Source organism: Salvelinus alpinus, chromosome 1, assembly GCF_045679555.1.
Source record: "Salvelinus alpinus chromosome 1, SLU_Salpinus.1, whole genome shotgun sequence".
Lineage (NCBI taxonomy): Eukaryota > Metazoa > Chordata > Actinopteri > Salmoniformes > Salmonidae > Salvelinus > Salvelinus alpinus.
Genome location: NC_092086.1, coordinates 100,800,031 through 100,816,894, shown reverse-complemented (window position 1 = coordinate 100,816,894; position 16,864 = coordinate 100,800,031). Strand labels below are relative to the sequence as shown.

Below are 16,864 nucleotides of genomic sequence, written 5' to 3'. Positions count from 1 at the left end.
ATTTTTTTCTGCATAAGGAAATTGCATTTTTGTTTATTTTAATTGCATAACATTTTCAAAGTAACATTTTTTTGTGTGATTTGTTAAATTGGGTTACCTTTATCAATGAATGTGGTTGAAATTTTGCTAAATTATCCATGTGATCAAATATGTAAAAAAAAATAAAAAAAAAAAAAAAAAAATACATATATATATATATATATATATATATATATATAAATACTTTCCAAAGGGTGTACATACGTTTTCACATGACTACTTTGGAAACGATGTATGTATTGGAATTATCATTATGCTAACGTTAGTTATCTTATTTTATTAACTAGCAACAACTACTTACATTGGTTTTACTCGTTGCATACTCACGGGTGACCTCGACCTCTCCAAAACATTTACTGTAGTTGTGTGGATGTTATCAGTGTACAGTAGAAATTCTAGCAAAGGGTAGCAATGCAGAAAGCGGCGGAAGTAACTGTTACTGGCTATGGTTGCTGCTGCTAGTTGGTTTGGCGCCGGTGGAGGGAGTTATTCCTGCAGCAGTTCTTCCGGTCGGCATTTTGTTCTGCGAGAGAAGGGGGATAGTCTGTGGATCCCTTTTATCACCGCGTCAATAGCGTTCCTGTTTTTCACATTGGATTGTTTTCCGAAAACAGTCGGAATTTGCACTCACTTTCTGCTGGGGTTGGGGAGAAACCGGTGCAAGTACCGGTTATGGGAACGTTTGCCCCCTTTAAGCATAGATGTTTGCAGTGAGAAGGAAGACGAACGAACCCTCCCGACCCGGATTATTGTTGTTATATTATTACTGGTACTCGGAGGAGCTGTTAGAGCGATAGAACGGAGAGGGAGCTAGAGACACGGTTCGAACCACTTTGCAACCATTTCTTTTTATCAACACATCCAGAGGTAAATATGATTGTACAAGATAGATTTAGGAGCACCATCACAAAACAATTCCTATCGGCTACACGGGTGTTGCTAATATTCAGTGAACCTGGTTAGATGCTATGGAATGCACGGATAGGTCATTTCTCCCTTTATTTTGCTTATTGCCTTGTATCCGCTCATAGGCGTCGGGTCGGGGTTACGCTTCCTCAGGCAAGTCCGAGGTTCAGTTAGCAAGCTAATAGGCCGACGTAGGCCATTGAGACGGTGAAAATAAAATCCTTATCTGCACGAACAATCATGATAACAAACCAAAAGGGATGGCCTTACCGTGGCTAAGGAACGACTATGTGGGCGAGTCAACGCAAGCATGGTTTCGGTTGTAGTCTCGGTAGTTAGCTAACGTTAGCTAGCCACAGCTAACTTTTGTTAGCTATCTAGCGAGGTTTGGAATATTATAGCTAGCTAGGTGCGTAACCTAACGAGCTAGTTGTTCGCTATTTAGACAAAACTAACAAATGCAACTACACGATTTTGTCATTAGTTTAATGTTTTCTGACGTTTATGGTGGAGCTAGATGTGCTGAGAAATAGGCTTTAGCTAGTTATCTAATGACTAATGCTACACACTAGCTAGTGCTAGGAGATTTTTGCAACGATGGCAACTAAACTGGTTAAAACGTTTGCCTAACAAGCTGGGCAAGCTTCCTTTTCAGTTTAGAGGCTACCAAATTGTACACATTCAGCATAATTTACGTTCACTTATACAATTATAGATGCAGCTTTATTTACCAAGTTATCTAATTACAATTTATCAAATTGAATCATCACATTCACCACAGATATTTAACATGTCTTGTCTAGTTGATGACATGTTAAATATACCTATAGCCATTCCCTCTGCACTGGATTGGTTACTTCAAACAAAGTTGATTCATTTGTTTCCAGGGAAATTAGCAACATATCAATGTAGATATTAATCTAACTTGATAAAGTATATACATATAGGTACGTTGCTTGCAAATCTTGAACGATCTTCAGGAAAAGGGATGTGCAACACTGGGTTCTTGTAAAACACTAAGTTTGATGATAGTAGATGATAAGAAAGTTGCTGAAATACGTTGGACTCTAATTGGTTTTGGGCTGTGCAATTAGTAACCTACTGGCTACTGTATCCGATTGATTAACGTTACTGTGTTGCCAGAGAGGGAGAGAGACAGATGTGCTGCTATGTTGTCAACCCGAGCAGCAGAGAGTAAAATCAAGAATCCGTAATCATGAATCCTGCTTGCCGTCAAACTGTTCTCATCCATCTGGGTGATCAAAGGCATGTCGTATTGATCATGGCATCCAGGTATAGCTAGATGAGCTAACTATAACTATGTACCTAGCTAATGTTACTCAAGGAGTGAGTCTCAGTTGCTAACAATGGTTAGCCTCCTGGCTAGCAAATTGTGCTTAGAAGGCCCTCACTGGATCAATCCCAATACCCCCCTTAGCCCTCCCCCTCGTTTGAGTGCCCCTTGTTAGGGGAGTGTCCCTTAAATAGAGCAACTAGTGGTAGGGAGAGATAAATAACCCTATGGCATGGGACATCACTCACCAACAGCAGAAGCCACCGAAGGATAGCCTACCACGCAGTTCATTGACGAGAAGCCTTGTGTTTTTCACAATGCCTGTACTGGCGGCAGTAATAGCTTAATTTATTTTTCTCATGCAGAAAATACGTACTTAACATATGAGAACTGCAAAACAACAATGTGCCCGTAATGTACCCATGCTCTCGCTGTAGTTCAATGTGGAATAGTACTGAAGCAGCAGGATTTAAGATTAAGGACACTTTATTGGTCAATTGGTCACACAAGGTCCAACCAAAATGTTACTTCTGCTTTTAACACAACCCCTTGGAAAGGCACACATGCATACATATACAGTTTTTTTTTGTAGTGGTGCGGGGGACGGCCACACTGGGCACTTGTTCTTGTGGGGGGTTAAGTGCCTTGCTCAAGGGCACAACAGCTGACAATGGTGTCTTGGATTTGATACCAGCTACCCTCTGGTTACCAGCTCACTTCCTACCCAATTCTTCCAGTTGGACCCGGGATTTGAACAGGCAAACCTCCAATTGCTGGCACGCCTCTCTAACCTTTAGGCTACCTAACGCTCCTTTCCATAATAGCAGTTTGACATGTAACGGTCAAATTTCCTTCACTCAGTCATTTTCTGCAAAATCTTGGCAATTAATGTTGAGTTAACTAGCTTCGTTACTTCAGCTGTAATTGCATGAAAAATAACTTCAATCTAACGTTACTACTACAATAAAGAACAATGACACGTCAGATTTTACATTTTTGTAAGGCAAGCTTACAAAATGGTTTATTAAATTTGCAGTAAAGTTCAATGCTTTAGCTAGATTCTTTACATCCACTGGTTTTCACAAGATTACAGGCTGGTTTGCGCAGGAGTCCCTAAAGCATTAATCAACACGAATTACAGTTCATACAAATGGCAAATGCCCATATAGCAAGCTAAATGTATAACTAGCTGGCTAATGTTAGTTGGTGAGATTGACAGTAGAGATAAGGATCGGCAACACATAGCAATAGGCCTAGATGACATGACATGGTACAGCTCCGTTATCAGTGGTTACTGGGGTAGTTCCTTGACAATCTTTTTAAATAGCAAGAAATGGAAATTTACTTTTATTTTTTGCTTAACACTTATTTTTCTTAACCGCATTGTTGGTTAAGGGCTTGTAAGTAAGCATTTCACTCTAGTAACGAATCCATCAGAACTAACCTGCTCCGGGGCATGCTAACTCCACTTACCCTGAATTAAATGACTGAGCCACGAGTTGAGGACCAATGAAATCAGATCCCGCTTGTGTCATCATCCTGTTAATTTGAGGAGTAAAACTGAATAAATATTTAATTAATCAAGTGTTTTTTTTGTGTGTTCAAAAATTGTAATGTTAAAATATATCACATTACAAATTTTGTAATGACAATGCATTTTAACCTTCGCACAGTAACACTTTTGTATGACGTAATACAATTATTTTATCGATAGGAGTGGGGGAAAAGGTGGTTGTGCATTGATAAGCACACCAAAGTTGGAATTAATGATAAGTAATAAAATGAAGACGGCACTTCTAAAAGCCTATTTCACACCATATAGCCTGCTGAATTTTCAAAATAACTTTTCTTTCTTTTTGATTTTGGAAAAAATTCTAATGTGACACTGACTCGCCCATTGATGTTTCACCATTGTCTCAATGAAGAGTTCGGCGTTCGACAAGCCATGTGCCACATGCACGCACAGTTACAGGCATATATCCACCATCGTAGTACGGTTGAAGCCTGAGCTGGAATGTGAAGCTAACTGAAGCTGGTTAGCTTTAGAAAACCCGGAGTAGATCTAGCTTGCTTTGTAGGATACCCCTCTGGTATGACAGCAACCCATACTTTAGTTTAGTTTACCTGGCCACTGTTTCAAGTGCTAACTTTTTAGCATTTGTGTCACAAATCAAATGCAAGTCTATATTAAAATGGTCACTCTTCATGTCCAAATCATCTTAAAGTATCTGAAAATTGATTGTGGAATGCAATGAATTGCAGAAATGCTAACCTGGGTACCATTGACTTGAATTGGATTTGTGCCACAAAAACAACCAACCGGGGGGGTTAAAATCACCTAATAGCAAGAACTGCACCATTTAGTGACCAGATACTCGTTGTTGCAGTGGGGGGTCCGTGGATGACTTTTGACCACATCTTTGGATTCCTCATGTATTGCTCATTGTTTAAAACAAGTTTGGTAATGCTTCCGGAATGCTTATCTTATCTGTTTCTAACAGAAATAATTTCAGAACAATCTGAGATGGTTGGTGTCATTGCATGCTGAAATTAAATGGAACGACCCAGCAACTCTCCAGGGTTGGGTCGCAGAGTTCAATGGAGTTTTGGGAATCGCTCAATAGAAAGCCTGCATCTCGATTCGCTTCGCTTGGAGGACCAACTAGTGGGCTGAAAAGGCACACCTCGCTGAAAGTTGAATTGGAATACCACTACGACTCGCAGGCTCATGCTAAAGGGGGCTATTGGGATTGAGCCACTATCTCATGCTAGGCATGAAAGAAATACCAAATAGTTCTGTAGCTAGTGCTAGTTGGCTAATAAAGGTTGCATGCACATGTTAGCTAAATTAACAACCTCATTATTAACCATGTTTATTAAGTAGCGTATGCAAATGATGGCAACGTTCACCCGTCTGTTACGCTGCCACGTATTTACAGGGAAGAGGACTAGTTTGACTTGCCTTTGCTAGTTAAATAGCCAGTGTAGCTACTTTTTCAATGTTATTGAATTCAGCTAGTACATTAGCTTCTTCTTGCATGACTAAGCTAAATGGCCCATTATCTGTGGAAAATGTCGTGGCTATCCCATATGACTGAATTAGTTTACTGTGTTGGATTGTCATTGACCAACACATTTTAGCCTACACATACAAGCTGCAGGTCTGCTATATTCATGGGAAATGTACTTGTATTAACATATCTATCAAAGTACAATGGCAATGCCTGAATGTTACTGCTTGAATGATGGTTATTGACCAGAAAGAAACACATTAAAGTAATAGTACAACTATAGCTATAGTAGTTACCTGCAAATGCACAGTTAGGGAGCAATTCAAGGCAAGTGTTTTCAAGAAGACCCTGCTGCTCCAGAGGAATTGCCTTCTTTCTTTCAACCAGATAATCCTTTGTGCTGCTTGCTCGCCCACCCTCTTACCCAACCAGCACAGCCCCAGAGTGACCATAAGCATTTGGGTCCAGAAAGGGGTGGCAGTTTTCATTTAAGCACGCATGGGGGCACACTTTCTAGGATTGTCAAGGAACTACCCCAGTAACCACTGATAACGGAGCTGTACCATGTCATGTCATCTAGGCCTATTGCTATGTGTTGCCGATCCTTGTCTCTACTGTCAATCTCGTGTTGATCATGCTATAGTGGGATAATTACTCCTCTGGTTGTCTTCTCTGAAAGTGGCTCCAAAGAAAATAGTAGTGAAAGATAATGAGGTTCCGTCCAAATGCAAAAGGTTAGGGAAAATTCTTTAAATGCACTGCAGTTCAGTCCTGATGAAAAAAACATACATCTGCATGCTTCAGTTAAATTTAGCTTATAAATTCGGAACTGTCCGAAAGTCATTGCATTATTAGTAGGAAAGAAGCTGACTGTATTTTGAATGGGTTGCTTTGATGACACCACTGAAACTTTTCAGGGCAAGTACCACCAGTACTATGCACATGCATGTCTGCAAAAGTGTTGTACTAATAGTGTGTTTGTTCTGCCATTCATCGACCACTTTCCCCATGTGTACAACAAGTAGCCTTTTTTACTCAGTTTCACTACTCTTTACTCTCTGAAATCCCCTCAGCCCTGGCTGAATTATAGTGTCTAATTAATGTAAACCCATTAGTTCATCTCTGTCTACTGATGATTCTTGATGATTCTTGCTCCCCTTGATTCTGTTTTTGCCAAGGCTTTGGTTTAAAGGGGTAGTTCTGGATTTTAGCAATGAAGTCCTTGAGCTACTTCCACAGAGTCAGACAAACTCGTGGATACCATTTATATGTATCTGTGTGCAGTATGAAGGAAGTTAAGAGGTAGTTTAGTGTGCCAATGCTAACTATCCCTTTAACATGATCTATCACCTCTGAGGACAGTTGCATATTGAGGAGCGTTGTGTCATATTGTGAATAAGGCATTGCCGGTGGCTGTTCTAATGAAGTCCTCTCTGTTCTGCAGCGGTCGGGAGATGTGAGGAACAGTTGGAGGGCGACGACATTGAGCAACCTGTGCATCGACACGACCCCCACACCCCTATCTTCAGCATGAATGGGGATATGCCTCATGTTCCCATCACTACTCTTGCTGGGATCGCTAGCCTTACTGACTGTAAGTATTACACTGCCACTCACACATTAACTGATACACAGTGCATCTGGAAAGTTAACTGATTTCCTTATATGAACTCAGTAAAATCTTGGAAATTGTTGCATGTTGTGTTTATTTTTGTTCGGTATATTATGAAAGGTACAGTGCATTCGGAAAGAATTCAGACTTCCACATTTTGTTACGTTACAGCCTTATCCTGAAATGGATTACATGTTTTCCCCCCCCTCATCAATCTACACACAATACCCCATAATGACAAAGCAAAAACAGGTCTTCAGAAATCTTTGCAAATGTATAGAAAATAAACTGAAATATCACATAAGTATTCAGACCCTTTACTCAGTACTTTGTTGAAGCACCTTTGGTAGTGATTACAGCCTTGAGTCTTTTTGTGTTTGACGCTACATGCTGTATTTGGGGAGTTTCTCCCATTATTTTTTGCAGATCCTCTCAAGCTCTGTCAAGTTGGATGGGGAGTGTCGCTGCACAGCTATTTTCAGGTCACTCCAGAGATGTTTGATTGGGTTCAAGTCCGTGCTCTGGCTGGGCCACTCAAGGACATTCAGAGACTTGTCCCGAAGCCACTCCTGTGTTATCTTGGCTGTGTGCTCAGGGTTGTTTTCCTGTTGGAAAGTGAACCTTCGCCCCAGTCTGAGGTTGGGAGCACTCTGGAGCAGGTTTTCATCAAGGATCTCTCTGTACTTTGCTCCGTTCATCTTTCCCCTCGACCTTGACTAGTCAGTCTCCCAGTCCCTGCCGCTGAAAAACTTCCCCACAGCATGATGCTGCCACCACCATACTTCACTGTAGGGATGGTGCCAGGTTTCCTCCAGACGTGACGCTTGGCATTCAGGACAAAGAATTCAATCTTGGTTTCATCAGACTAGAGAATCTTGTTTCTCATGGTCTGAGAGTCCTTGAGGTGCCTTTTGGCAAACTCCAAGCGGGGTGTCATGTGCCTTTTACTGAGGAGTGACTTCCGTCTTGCCACTCTACCATAAAGGCCTGATTGGTGGAGTGCTGCAAAGATGGTGGTCCTTCTGGAAGGTTCTCCCATCTCCACAGAGGAACTCTGGAGCTCTGTCAGAGTGACCACCGGGTTGTTGGTCACCTCCCTGACCAAGGCCCTTCTCCCCCGATTGCTCAGTTTGGCCGGGTGGCCAGCTCTAGGAAGAGTCTTGGTGGTTCCAAACTTTTTCCATTTAAGAATGATGGAGGCCAATGTATTCTTGGGGATCTTCAATGCTGCAGACATTTTTTGGTACCCTTTCTCAGATCTGTGCCTCGACAATCCTGTCTTGGAGCTCTACGGACAATTCCTTCAACCTCATGGCTTGGTTTTTTCAATGACATGCACTGTCAACTGTGGGACCTTATAGACCGGTGTGTGCCTTTCCAAATGATGTCCAATCAATTGAATTGGACATCAATGAAGTTGTAGAAACATCTCGCAGATGATCAATGGAAACAGGATGTACCTGATCTCAATTTCGAGTCTCATATTTGCAAACATTTCTAAACCTGTTTTCGCTTTGTCATTATGGGTTATTTTGTGTAGATTGATGAGGGGAAAAAAATATTTAATCAATTTTAGAATAAGGCTGCAACGTAACAACATTTGGAAAAGGGGAACGGGTCTGAATATTTTCCAAATGCAATGCAGCTACATTTTTAACAAAGGCGATACTTACGGGTACCTGGAAAGCAAGTGAAAAGATGTTAGCAGGGCCAGGCTATTTTTCAGGACTGCGTCTACTGACATTTAGACCAGCTGCAAGCTTTGATGGTACACTGGCAAAGTACATTGGCCGTGGTATCAGACTATACCACGGGCATGACAAAATATTTATTTTTACTGCTCTAATTACGTTCGTATCCAGTTTATCATAGCAATAAGACTCCTCTGGGGTTTGTGACATATGGCCAATATACCATGGCTAAGGGCTGTGTCCAGACTCTCAGCGTTGCGTCATGCCTAAGAACAGCTCTTAGCTGTGGTATATTGGCCATATACCACATCTCGGCCCTTATTGTATAGCATGGCTTACACTACTTCAAAGGTAACTAAGACATATTTATCTACAACCTTATGAGGCTTAACATAGTCAGGTTTCAGGGGAGATCTATTGACAGCATGGGAGTCAATTCGACCATTCTAGGAATATTTATAATGTTGTCAGAATTACATGGCCAATGATGAATAGAGGGGAATCCCAGTTTTCCAACAGTCAGATTTTTCTCATCTACCAATATTGAGCATTTGAGAGGAGGTTTTACAAATGTTTTTATCAGTGGTTAATTAACGCATCCATTCTTCAATTCACAAAACGTTTTTTTAGGACATCTGACATGACAATGACATTAATAGATGCTAAACGGTAGGCTGTCATTGTAAACAAGAATTTGTTCTTAACTGACTTGCCTAGTTAAATAAAGAATAATTGTTAAATAGGCCTACCAAGAAAACTAGTCATGCTACATGATATGTTTTGCGTTGGCTATCTATTGTAGTTAGTCTGTCTATCATTGTTTAATAGGCTAGGCTACCTGTTTCTACAATATCTCTCTCTCTCCTAGGCCTGGGCACGTACGCAGATTCACAACTTTTCTGGGGTTTTCATGATCGTACGAACTCTGTTTGCAGACCAAAAATAAGCTAGAACTGGGAAAATAACTCCCTTACTGTCACAAAATATCAATATGTGGACGCGCGGCTTGGCTTTCTGTGTTTTTTTGTGTGTTTTTTTTACTTGTCCATTCGAACAACCTAAAGATATATATTTTTTGTCTGACATTTTTTTTACTTGTCCCGCCCTGTATAGTTTGCAAAGTTATAGTATACAAAGCTGTTCTTAAAATGTATACAATCCTCTAAAAAAAAGTCTGGACCATTTTGCTTGCTTTATGGTCAGTGCTGCCAGCCGCAAAGTTCATTTCTTGGTATTTAGATAATTAATTTACCAAGTTGGCAAGATTGAATTTAGCTTGTTTTTATTGCTCTTTTGTTTCCTGTTGTAATAAAACATGAATGTTCTCTACATGAATATTGCAGTCTTGATATTTAGGACACACTATTATTGATGGTACTTTTCAATAGCCTTTGCTTTAGAGTGACATGGGTAATGTGATGTATAGTGCCGATAGATAGTATCCACCTGTGCACATTTTGTTGTCTTAGTCCCTGGACTTTCAATGCAATAAATTACACCGTGGCTAAGTGTCAAAGTCTGGATGGCAATTTCTCTTGACTACAATTCCAGGCAAACGTTCTGTGCTAGTTATCCAATAGCTTAGGTAGCTTGAATACAAATATGATCTCTGACAAAGAGCCATGAGGCTGAAACATTGGCACAAAATAAACAAGTGACTTTGCAAGTACAGTGTGTGAGAACATCTTTTCTTTTAATTATTCTTTGATGTTTCCTATCCACCTGCTAAGCAATCCCAAGAAGTGCATTTCAGTTTTACAGGGGTCGCGTTAGAGTTCAGAAATCTGCATTTTCAAAACGCTGACCGCCCTGAAAAAAACTATAAAATGCCCATTTGTGAATTCTCATCCGTGTGAAGTGCAACTGAATCACAAAATTTGTATAATGCCGAGCAGAAATTACAATAAGAAGCATTTTAGATCTGCGTTTACAAAAAGCAGCAATATATTTCTTAGGTGTTTTTATAAAAAAACATGCATGGAAAAACGTAGAATTCTGCATTAACGCAACCCCTGCTTGTAGGTTATTGTTTTGCCAAAAGGTGCATTTCTCTCCAGGTGTAAGGTCTTTAGCAGACGGAAGCAGGATTTCCTCTATTTTTCATGCTTAAAACATATGGATGGTTTATGCAGTGATGTGTAGTGTTGGATTTACCCCTAACCTAATACTTTAGCGTAACCAATATCGGGGAGTAGCTGGGATGTTGATCCATCCATGCACTATTTTTCCCATCTCAGGTGTTTTATTAGTCACCCAGACACCTATCAGGCTAAAGCGCATATCAGAGTCCAAAACATCTATGCGTCCGCACAGCAGTTTTCTAGAATATTGGACCATTGGCGTTCATACTTTTCGAATTCTCAGTGCAGCTCAAGCAATTGCTCGGGGGCTGTACGTGGATGGTGGTCTCTAAGCTGCGTAGCTATATCACAATGTGGTGCTGTACCATCGCAGCTCCGGCCTCTGAATTATGCGTAACCGGTCTGCTCTTCCTCTTTGCAGTGTTAAACCAGCTGCCCCTGCCATCCCCTCTCCCCGCCACCACCACTAAGAGTCTGCTGTTCAATGGGAGGATCGCGGAGGAGGTCAACTGTCTGCTGGCCTGTCGGGATGAGAACCTGGTGTCCCAGCTGGCTCACAGCCTCAACCAGGTTTCCACAGAGCACATGTGAGTACCCTCATCACCGCACACCTTTCAACGCTAGGGGTCACAACCGCTGATAAGAGTGTGAGCAGTTGTCTCTTAACAGTTGCATTAGTTGATTCCCCCCTTCCATTGCAGAGAGCTGAAGGATAACCTGGGCAGTGATGACCCGGAGGGAGACGTGCCTGTGCTGCTGCAGACAGTGCTGTCTAGGAACCCCAACATCTTCAGGGAGAAAAGTAAGTTAGCCCAATACTGGGTTCAGGGTGGTAAGGAGAGAGTGCCTCTGACTCTGCACTGGAGCACAGTGTATGGCCTAACACAGCGCTGACTGTGTCTCTGCCTCTTAGGGCCTTGATTTGTTGTCCTCAGTAACATTTTCTGGGTCTAATGTGTTTTGTGAGTCAAAACCGCTTCTTGAGGCGTTGCAAGGCAAGCTTTGCTGTCTATCATTTTTAGAGTTTGCGCCGTACTTGTAGCTTGAAAAGAGTTTGTGGTGGATTTAGTTGTCATCTTGATTGCCTTGAGTATACTTGATAGACATTTAATTGCTTAGTGATATATAGCACTGTTGGGCAGTAGGGTTGGACGATGTCAACCTTTAACCTATCGTGATTATGTACTCACAAAGCATTGTGATATACGGTGGTATGGCCCCTTATTGGCCAACCAAAATGTATATAAAATATAAAAGAAACATCTGCTAAAACCACCATTGGGCTAATAGCACGAAATCGGATGCTACTATTTAGGGCTGGGAATGGCCAGGGACCTCACTATACGATTTTGCCATGATACTTAGGTGCCGATATGTATTGCAATTGTCACGATTCTAAACTCAGCAAAAAAAGAAACATCCCCTTTTCAGGACCCTGTCTTTCAAAGATAATTTGTAAAAATCCAAAGAACTTCACAGATCTTCATTGTAAAGGGTTTAAACACTGTTGCCCATGCTTGTTCAATGAACCATAAACAATTAGTGAACATGCACCTGTGGAACGGTTGTTAAGACACTAACAGTTTACAGACGGTAGGCAATTAAGGTCACAGTTATGAAAGCTTAGGACACTAAAGAGGCCTTTCTACTCTACTGACTGAAAAACACCAAAAGAAAGATGCCCAGGGTCCCTGCTCATTTGCATGAATGTGCCTTAGGCATGCTGCAAGGAGGCATGAGGACTGCAGATGTGGCCAGGGCAAGAAATTGCCATATCCGTACAGTGAGATGCCTAAGACAGGGAGGCAGGACGGACAGCTGATCGCCCTCGCAGTGGCAGACCACGTGTAACAACACCTGTGCAGGATCGGTACATCCGAACATCACACCTGCGGGACAGATACAGGATGGCAACAACAACTACCCGAGTTACACCAGCAACGCACAATCCGTCCATCAGTGCTCAGACTGTCCGCAATAGGCTGAGAGAGGCTGGACTGAGGGCTTGTAGGCCTGTTTGTAAGGCAGGTCCTCACCAGACATCACTGGCAACAACGTCACCTATGGACATAAACCCACCGTCGCTGGACCAGACAGGACTGGCAAAAAGTTCTCTCACTGATGAGTCACGGTTTTGTCTCACCAGGAGTGATGGTCGGATTCACGTTTATCGTCGAAGGAATGAGCGTTACACCGAGGCCTGTACTCTGGAGCGGGATCGATTTGGAGGTGGAGGGTCCATCATGGTCTGGGGCGATGTGTCACAGCATCATCGGACTGAGCTTGTTGTCATTGCAGGCAATCTCAACACTGTGCGTTACAGGGAAGACATCCTCCTCCCTCATGTGGTACCCTTCCTGTAGGCTCATCCTGACATGACCCTCCAGCATGACGATGCCATACTGCTCATTCTGTGAGTAATTCCCTGCAAGACAGGAATGTCAGTGTTCTGCCATGGCCAGCGAAGAGCCTGGACGTCTGGGACCTGTTGGATCGGAGGGTGAGGGCTAGGGCCATTCCCCCCAGAAATGTCCGGGAACTTGCAGGTGCCTTGGTGGAAGTGTGGGGTAACATCTCACAGCAAGAACTGGCAAATCTGGTGCAGTCCATGAGGAGGAGATGCACTGCAGTACTTAATGCAGCTGGTGGCCACACCAGATACTGACTTACTTTTGAGTTTGAACCCCCCTTTTGTTCAGGGACACCACTCAATTTCTGTTAGTCACATGTCTGTGGAACTTGTTCAGTTTATGTCTCAGTTGTTGAATCTTGTTCTGTTCATACAGATATTTACACATGTTAAGTTTGCTGAAAATAAACGCAGTTGACAGTGAAAGGACGTTTATTTTTTTGCTGAGTTTATATGTATTGCGGTTTTATAGTAATTTGATGTTCCAAACATTGCTAACGATATGTCTGCTGCAGAGAGACGAGAGAGCATGAGAAAATTAGTTTTGATCAATCATTGAATTGAAAGTCCTGAAAACATGTTGGCTCACTATTTAGAAAGAAGATGGAGAAAAATCTATAGGATGAAAAATACTGGAGTTTCAGTGCAGTTACAGCCAACTAGCACTAGCTAATGTTACCAAGTAAAACAAATTTTATATATATATATATATATACATACTTTTCCCCCTTTAGTATCAATATAATATTTTTTACCCCTATCACTACAACAACTGGAAGAATCATGATGAAAGATAATGTTGTTGAAAGCCTAGGCAGAGGCACATGATGGAGCAAAGTGACAGTCAACAGTACAGTAGTGAGTTAGGTTTTATATCTACCTTCAGATCTAGATAATAATGGCTTTATTTGCCTCATCCTCCTTAAGGGTAGGTAGCATAAATGTAATCAAATGTAACGTATGGATTTGCATTAGTATATGAATCAAAAGTCCCAATGTAAAGTTACACCTCACTTTTCGAGTTATGACATAAAACTGATCAGAATTCCGAAGACATGTTGGAAAATGTTTTTCAGAGGTCTGGTTTAATATGGAGGACCCGACAAGCCACCCTATTCCCTATAACGTAAACTCCAATAGCAATAACTTCAAATGCATAACTTCAAATTAAACCAATTTTCAGCCAAGTTACCATCAAATACTTGAATTTATTGTAACAAATCAACTTGCAAGTTTGCTAGCCAACTAGCCTGCTAACGTTAGCCCTACTAGCCTGCTAACGTTAAGTTATCACAGCATGAGTCAGCCAGTTGCTATCAACACCTAGTTTACAGCTACATTAAAGTAAACTAATGTTTTGTAAAAACATAACGTCATCTAACCAGTTATCAAAGAATGTTATCAAAGATTGTTAGCCGGCTAAGATAAGTGCATATAGCTATCTAGCCAGCCAGGTAACGTTAGCTAACTAGCTATTAGCCTATCCAACCACCAAGCCTGCTAAAAACTGAAGACCAGATAGAACACAACTAACAAACACAAACTAAACGGCAGATCAAAAGCAAAGAGAGAGCAGAGACTTAGAGATTGATGTCTGGGGCCCAATCGAAGGTAAAAACATTTAAAAGAGTGCAGGCTGAGTTGGCTACCAAAGCGAGGGGGAGGCTGGCGCTTCACCGGGCCGAGGGAGAGTTAGTGAGGGAAATCAAATAACTATAATGAGAAAAATCCAAAGTAGATTTGATGTCAGTCATCTAGTGCGCTAGCACTAAGCCAAGGTTGAAAATGTTACAAAACTTGCATAGCCTACTTCACAGAGAACATGTCAAAGTTGACAAAACAAAAAGAACAGACAAGGTACTACATACACAATTAGAGCAAGTAGCTATGATTTTCTTTCGTTTTGAGCCCATGGCAAGAAGACACCAGAGCCTGCCGTGCTAACAGGTTCAAAGTCTGAAGAGCATGAGAGTGCTAACGTTAGCCAGCTTGAGCTAGTTACCGAGCTAGCATATGAACTAACATATGACGTTGAGAAATAGCACATTGTGGGTAGTTTAGTTCAGAAGATATCCGGAAAGATATCTGGAAATAAGTTGATAAATAACCAAAAAACATAACTATGTTTGTAGTTATATCAAATCCAATCAAATTGTATTTGTTACATGCGCTGATTACAACATGTGTAGATCTTACCGTGAAATGCTTACTTACAAGCCCTTAACCAACAATGCAGTTCAAGTAATAGAGTTAAGAAAATATTTACTAAATCAACTTTTATTGGTTACATACACATATTTAGCTGATGTTATTGCGGGTCTAGCGAAATGCTTGTACCACTTAAGTAAAATATAATAAAAGTAACACAATAAAATAACAATAACGAGGCTATATACAGGGGGTACCGGGTCAATATGCGGGAGTACAGGTTAGTCGAGGTAATTTGTACATGCAGAGATAATAAACAGCGAGTAGCAGCAGTGTAAAAACAAAGGGGGTCAAGGTAAATAGTCCGGGTGGCCATTTGATTACCTGTTCAGCAGTCTTATGGCTTGGTGGTAGAAGCTGTTAAGGAGCCTTTTGGACCTAGACTTGGTGCTCCGGTACTGCTTGCCGTGCGGTAGCAGAGAGAACAGTCTATGACTTGGGTGACTGGAGTCTTTGTCAATTTTTTGGGCCTTCCTCTGATACCGCCTAGTATATAGGTCCTGGATGGCAGGAAGCTTGGCTGAACGCACTATCCTCTGTAGCGCCTTACGGTCGGATCCCGAGCAGTTGCCATACCAGGCTGTGATGCAACCGGTCAGGATGCTCGCGATGGTTTAGTTGTAGAACTTTTTGAGGATCTGGAGACCCATGCCAAATCTTTTCAGTCTCCTGAGAGGGAAAAGGTGTTGTCGTGCCCTCTTCATGACTTTCTTGGTGTGTTTGGACCATGATAGTTTGTTGGTGATGTGGACACCAAGGAACTTGAAACTCTCGACCCGCTCCACTATACCGCCGACAATGTTAGTGGGGGCCTGTTCGGCCCTCCTTTTCCTGTAGTCCACGATCAGCTCCTTTGTCTTTCTCACATTAAGGTAATCACATTATGACTACAACTAAGTTACCACGTCTTTGACCACACTGTGTGCTATTGTTTGTTCTACTTCTCATAAAGTTGTGATTGAAAATACCTTAGGCCTATAGATTTGTCATTGTTCTTTTTGAAAGTGGCAACTTTAGGACAACAGTACAGTTTTTGGGAAATAGGCTAATGTTCATAACTTTCATTTGTCCTAAAGCTTTTATGATAGGCCTAGTCGGAGGTTGCTGAGGAGAGGACGGTTCATAATAATGGCCGGAACGGAGTACAATGGAATGGCATCAAACACATGGATACCACCAATTCTGCTCCAGCCATTACCACAAGCCCGTCCTCCCCAATTAAGGTGCCACCAACCTCCTGTGGTAGGAGGATAGGTTATCAGCCGAAGTTTTTAAACAGCTAGACACAAGATAGTTGAGTGTCTGTAAAAAATAAACAATATTTTCTGACTGAACATTTTGTGCTGCTTTGTTGGAATTCTCTGCTCTGTCTACTAGACATGAAAGAGTAGGCTATATTCCTTGGCCAATTCAAATCAAATGGGGATTGGGACAAAAAGGGAAATTAAGCTTTTAAAATAACAAGCCGGAGAACAGACTGTCCACTGCAAATGGCCCATCATCATCCGACATTGGAGAGGTGAGAGCGAGAGAAAAAATAGGGTATTTCCATGTAAAAGGACCCATGAGCATGTGAAGTTAATAGGAGCATGTCAAATGAAAGCTAAGAGTG

At 41.6% G+C, this 16,864-nt stretch overlaps 1 protein-coding gene across 4 annotated transcripts in view; it reads left to right on the top strand.

Moving 5' to 3' along the window:
• Nucleotides 1-516: 516 nt before the first annotated feature.
• Nucleotides 517-16,864, top strand: part of LOC139536759 (nipped-B-like protein B) — a 68,078-nt gene continuing 51,730 nt past the window's right edge. For all 4 annotated transcript variants that reach the window (XM_071337382.1, XM_071337374.1, XM_071337364.1 and 1 more), the window contains exons 1-4: nt 517-906; nt 6,695-6,844; nt 11,056-11,221; nt 11,336-11,436. In XM_071337382.1, the coding sequence (XP_071193483.1) occupies nt 6,781-6,844; nt 11,056-11,221; nt 11,336-11,436 (331 nt within the window). In that variant the 5' untranslated portion in view covers nt 517-906; nt 6,695-6,780. The remainder of the gene's footprint in view (nt 907-6,694; nt 6,845-11,055; nt 11,222-11,335; nt 11,437-16,864) is intronic.